The 5,166-nt window shown below is 49.7% G+C and overlaps 1 protein-coding gene across 1 annotated transcript; it reads right to left on the reverse strand.

The window, feature by feature from the left end:
- Positions 1-2,883: 2,883 nt before the first annotated feature.
- On the reverse strand, positions 2,884-4,005 carry LOC115952915. Its single transcript, XM_031070267.1, has one exon. It carries the CDS (start codon positions 4,003-4,005, stop codon positions 2,884-2,886), a length of 1,122 nt encoding a protein of 373 aa, XP_030926127.1.
- Between the last annotated feature and the right edge of the window lie 1,161 nt (positions 4,006-5,166).

Consider the following 5,166-nt stretch of genomic DNA (forward strand, 5'->3'; position numbering starts at 1 on the left):
ACCCGTGGATCTTTTGGGAGTCGTACGGTAAGCCCATAAAATGTTAGGCAGCTCTTCAACCCATCTTCCCTTTGCCCCGTCCAACCTCCTCTTCAACCCGTTCAAAATCGTCTTGTTCACTGCCTCAGTTTGGCCGTTGCTTTGAGGGTATGCCGGGGTTGAGTACTTGTTCTTAATGCTGAGATCGCTGCAGAAGGCTTGGAAAGCTTTGCTATCGAATTGTAGCCCGTTGTCTGATATTAGTGAGTTCGGTACCCCAAACCTTGTAACTATGTTTTTCCACACAAACTTTTTCACGTCGATATCCCGAATGTTGGCTAATGCCTCGGCTTCCGCCCACTTCGTGAAGTAATCCACAGCCACTAATACAAAACGACGGTTACCTGTTGCTCGGGGAAACGTGCTGAGGATGTCTAGTCCCCATTGTGTGAATGGCCATGGGCTGCTGACGGGGTTTAGACGTCCTGTCGGCTGGTGGATCAGAGGGGCGTGCTTTTGGCATTGTTCACCTCCTGACATATTCCGCGGCATCCTTCTGCATCTGTGGCCACCAAAACCCCTGGGTCATGGTCCTGTGCGCTAGAGATCGTCCTCCGACATGGCCACCACATACCCCATCATGCAGCTCGGTCAGAAGTTCGTTAACTTTCTCAGGATGTAGACATAAAAGGTAAGGGCCTACAAAAGACCTCCGGTACAACTTGCGATCTGCCGACAGACAGTACCGGGAAGGCACCCGACGAATCTTTTTGGCTTCCTTTTCATCGTCCGGAACTTTATCCTCGGCTATAAAGTCTATGATCGGGTTCATCCAACACGAATTTGCCATCGACACCATGGCAACTTCAACCCCAGCCAGCTTGTCATCACTTTTCACCTCTATGCTTGGCTCCCTTATAAGCTCTATCTTGACCAGCCGAGGTATATTTTCGGTTGAGGATGAGGCCAACGTGGCCAATGAGTCGGCATGTCTGTTCTGTGCCCGACCTACCTGGGCTACCTTTACTGTCCTGAACCGACCAATGATCTGCTTGGCTGCACTCAGATAGGCTTTCATCTGAGAGTCCCGAGCTTCGAAGCTTCCCAATATTTGACAAACGACCGGCCGAGAGTCTGAATAAATTTCAACATCCTTTGCACCTAAACACAACATGGCCCTCAACCCGGCCAGGAAGGCCTCATACTTGGCTTCGTTGTTTGAGGCTTTGAATCCTAATCTGTAGGAGTGTTCTAATCGTATGCTTTCCGGGGTGATTATGACAATACCAGCATCGGCCCCCATAGCATTTGAAGCGCTGTCTACAAACACTTTCCATGGACAACGCTTCGCATTACATATTATCTTCCCGTCGCTCTTGGGGGTGAATTCTGCAATGAAGTCAGCAAGAACCTGTCCCTTTACCGAGCTTCGCGATCGGTACCTTATGTCGAACAAACCCAAACGAGTTCCCCATTTGGCTATTCAGCCCGTGAAGTCCGATCTCTTTAGCAACGACTGTAGGGGATAGTCGGTGAGGACGAATATCGTATGAGCCTGAAAGTAATGCGGCAACTTCCTCGTGGCGTGTACTAGTGCCAAAACTAGCTTCTCAAGGGGAAGGTATCTCGTCTCGGCATCTACTAAGGTTTTGCTGATGTAATACACTGGCTACTGTACTCCTTGGTCTTTTAGTAACACAACACTCACGGCATGGTCAGACACAGAGAGGTACATAAACAAATCCTCCCCGGACTCTGGGGCTGTTAACATGGGTGCTTTTACGAAGTACTCCTTCAGTTCTCGAAAGGCCTTATCGCATTCCTCGTCCTAATGAAACCCCTTCCACTTCTTCAGAAGCTGATAAAACGATCTGTAGCGATCCGCGAATTTGGAGATGAATCGGTTTAGGGCGGCTAACATCCCGGTTAGCACCTGTACTTCCTTCGGATTGCTCGGTGGTGTGAGGAGATTCACGGTGTTTATCTGGTCGGGATTGGCTTCTATCCCCCGAGTAGAAATCAGATAACCTAAGAACTTTCCAGCCCCCACACCGAAAGTACACTTCTTGGCGTTCAAGCGCAGCTTGTGCTTCCGGAGTATCTCAAATACTCCCCGGAGGTCTTTCGTGTGTTGCGACTCCCTTTTGCTCTTTACCACCATGTCGTTAATGTATACTTCCACCGTGCACCCAATTTTCTCTCGGAACATCCTCGTCATCATCCGCTAGTATGTGGCATCGGCGTTCTTCAACCCAAACGGCATGACCTCGTAGTGATAGTTAGCACTCGGGGAAATAAATGCTATATTTTCTCGGTCCTCGGAAACCAAGGCAATCTGGTGGTACCCCTGAAAAGCATCCAAGAAGCTCATCATCGGGTGTCTATACGTGGCGTCCACTAGTTGGTCAATCTTGGGCATTGGGAACGGATCCTTGGGGTATGCTCTATTCAAGTCTGTGAAATCCACACAAACTCTCCATTACCATTCTTCTTCTTCACCACCACCGTGTTTGCCAACCACCTCGGGAAGTATATTTGCGTTATTGCCCCTGCTTCCTTTAGCCTTTGGACTTCCAAGTTCATCGCATCAACATGCTCCTTCGTTGATCTCCTCGGTTTCTGCTTTTTCGGGGGGAATGATGGGTCCACATTAAGCTTATGGACAATGAACTCAGGATCTACGTTGGGCACTTCGTACGGACTCCAAGCAAAAACATCCATGTTCTGTAAAAGAAACAACAACATTTCTGCCTTTTTTTGGTTGTTCATACTCGTGCCTATTTGAAAATACCTGTCTTCGTCCAGAAAAATTCTGACCTTCAGAACCTCCTCGGAAACGTCCGCCCCCGTTTCCCCTCGGGGCTTCTGTGATTGCTATAAAGGCTCTTTTTCGGTCTCTTTCGTTTACCCGAGCTGTTCGTTCTTCCATCTGACCGCGGCGACCAGACACTGCCTAGCCACTTGTTGGTTTCCTCGCACCACGGCGACTCCATACTCGGTGGGAAATTTCACTTTCACGTGTAGGGTGGACGGAACGGCCTTCATTGCGTGGATCCACGGCCTTCCCAGTATTGCAGTGTACGGTGAAAATGACTGGACTACTATGAAGGTCACTATTACTTCCTTGCCTTCCATATCCACCGAGAGAGAAATTTGCCCTTCGGGAACCACGACCCTTCCATCAAATGAGACCAATGGCGTGTCATATTTCGCTAAATCCTGACTCTTCAATCCGAGCCCTTCGAACAGGTCTAGGTACATCATGTCGGCCCCGCTTCCTTGGTCTATCATCACTCTTTTTACCAAGAACCCGCTTATCCGAGCTGTTACTACCAACGCATCATCATGAGGTTGGATCATCCCCTGTAAGTCTTCTTCCCCAAAAGAGATGGTTAGCCGACCAACTTTCATCCTCTTCTCGGGTGGTTCTCCTTCTGTGCAAGCCACTGTCAGTACCCCTTTTGCTGCCGCCGTACCTCTCGGGACAGCGTGGATGACTTCGATCACTCCCAGCGGTGGCGGGAGGGGATTCCTTCTCTGTTGAACATCGTGGCCGGAATTTTGGTCAACGGAGTCCACTACAAACTCTTTCAGATACCCCGCTTTTGCTAACTGCCCGAGATGATCTTTTAGTACCTGACACTGCTCGGTGATGTGCCCTTTGTCCCTATGGTATGTGCAATACAAGTTCTGGTTCCTCCGAGATGGGTCACCCCCCATTTTGTTCGGCCACTTGAAGAATGATTCGTTCTTGATCCGATCTAGAATTTTATGCACAGGCTCTTTGAACGCCACATTAACTTCCTCAATTTGCACCTCTGGTTCTTGCATCCTGAAATCTTTTTTCGGTCTTGTCGGGGCAAAGCCCTGCCGAGATCTCCCGAGCAACGGGGCTTTCCCCTTATTTTGTAGCCGATCATCTTCTAGGCGTTTATACTCCTCAATGTGCCTCATAAGCTGCCTTATATCCTCGGGAGGTCTTTTTGTCAACGATTCCCGTAATTCAGAATCTTCAGGGAGCCCCATCTTGAAGGTGCTTGCTGCTATCTTCTCATTTCTTCCATCGATCTCGTTGTAGAGTTCCTAGTACCGGCTGGTGTAATTCCGAAGGTTTTCCCCGACCCTCATCTTTATGGAAAGTAGTGCATCCATCGGCTGCATGTCACGAATCTACTGTCGAATTCTTGAATCAGCTCGACAAAGCTACGAATGGAGCCTTTTCGTAACCCGTTGAACCATCTCAGGGCCGTGGAACCGAGACTGGAGGGGAATACCTTACACATTAAGGCATCATTGTGTGCATGCAAGGATATCATGTGGATATAATGACTGACATGCTCCACAAGGTCCATCTTCCCGTCGTAGGAATTGAATGGTGGTCTTGTAAATCTACTCGGCATAGGGGCCCGTTCAATTTCGTCTGAGAATGGTGACCGAGTAGCCCTTCATAGGGCTTGGCTCATGACGTCCATGGCAGCACTGTGGGGTCGCCGTTCCTCTGGCGAATCAGACCCTCGGTCCCCGTATTCATACGAACGCAAACGGTCCCGGCAGTGACATGTCTCTCGGGAATGTGAGTGATTCCTTCGCCGGTGTAATTCTTGAGAGGGTGATCGGTTTTGGAATCGTCGCGTACCGGATTGGCTAGAGCTCTCTTTGTGCCGATCTCCCGTGCTATCATTTCTCCTTTGCCGGTCCCTTTCTTGGTGCCGACCCCTTGCATCTAGCTCTAGATTCATCACCAGTTTGCGTAACTGCTCCAGCTCTTGGTCTCTGTCATCGTACTGCCTGTGTCCCGAGACGCCGAACACCATTCGGCGGGTCTGATCTGACCCTTCTCCCAGGCCAGACTCTTCTTCTCCTCGTAGGCGCTCCTTATCCTCACGCCTTTTCTGTCTTCATTCCCGCCATGTGGACCCTCGAGAAGATCCCACGGAACCGCTCTCAGCACGCCCTCCCGAATGACGTTCGGACATTTCCCTTATTTGAGTCTCAGTCGAACCACAGTTTTGTAGTAGGGCCCCACGGTGGGCGCCAATTATGCAAACCCAAAACAAGACTGTTGGGCTCAACCTCCTTTGGGCTCACAATTTATTTGTAAGGTGGGCCTCAAGATTTCCTACTTTGGGTCGTTCTCGGCACAGAAACTCAAGGTAGTATTCCTCCCTCTCTAAATGACTGTTTTCA

This window comes from Quercus lobata, chromosome 1 (genome assembly GCF_001633185.2).
Source record: "Quercus lobata isolate SW786 chromosome 1, ValleyOak3.0 Primary Assembly, whole genome shotgun sequence".
Classification (NCBI taxonomy): domain Eukaryota; kingdom Viridiplantae; phylum Streptophyta; class Magnoliopsida; order Fagales; family Fagaceae; genus Quercus; species Quercus lobata.

What these genes read in the sequence shown, in the direction of transcription:
- LOC115952915 (XM_031070267.1), bottom strand. Translation starts at nt 4,005, where the DNA reads ATGGGGCTCCCTGAAGATTCTGAATTACGGGAATCGTTGACAAAAAGA.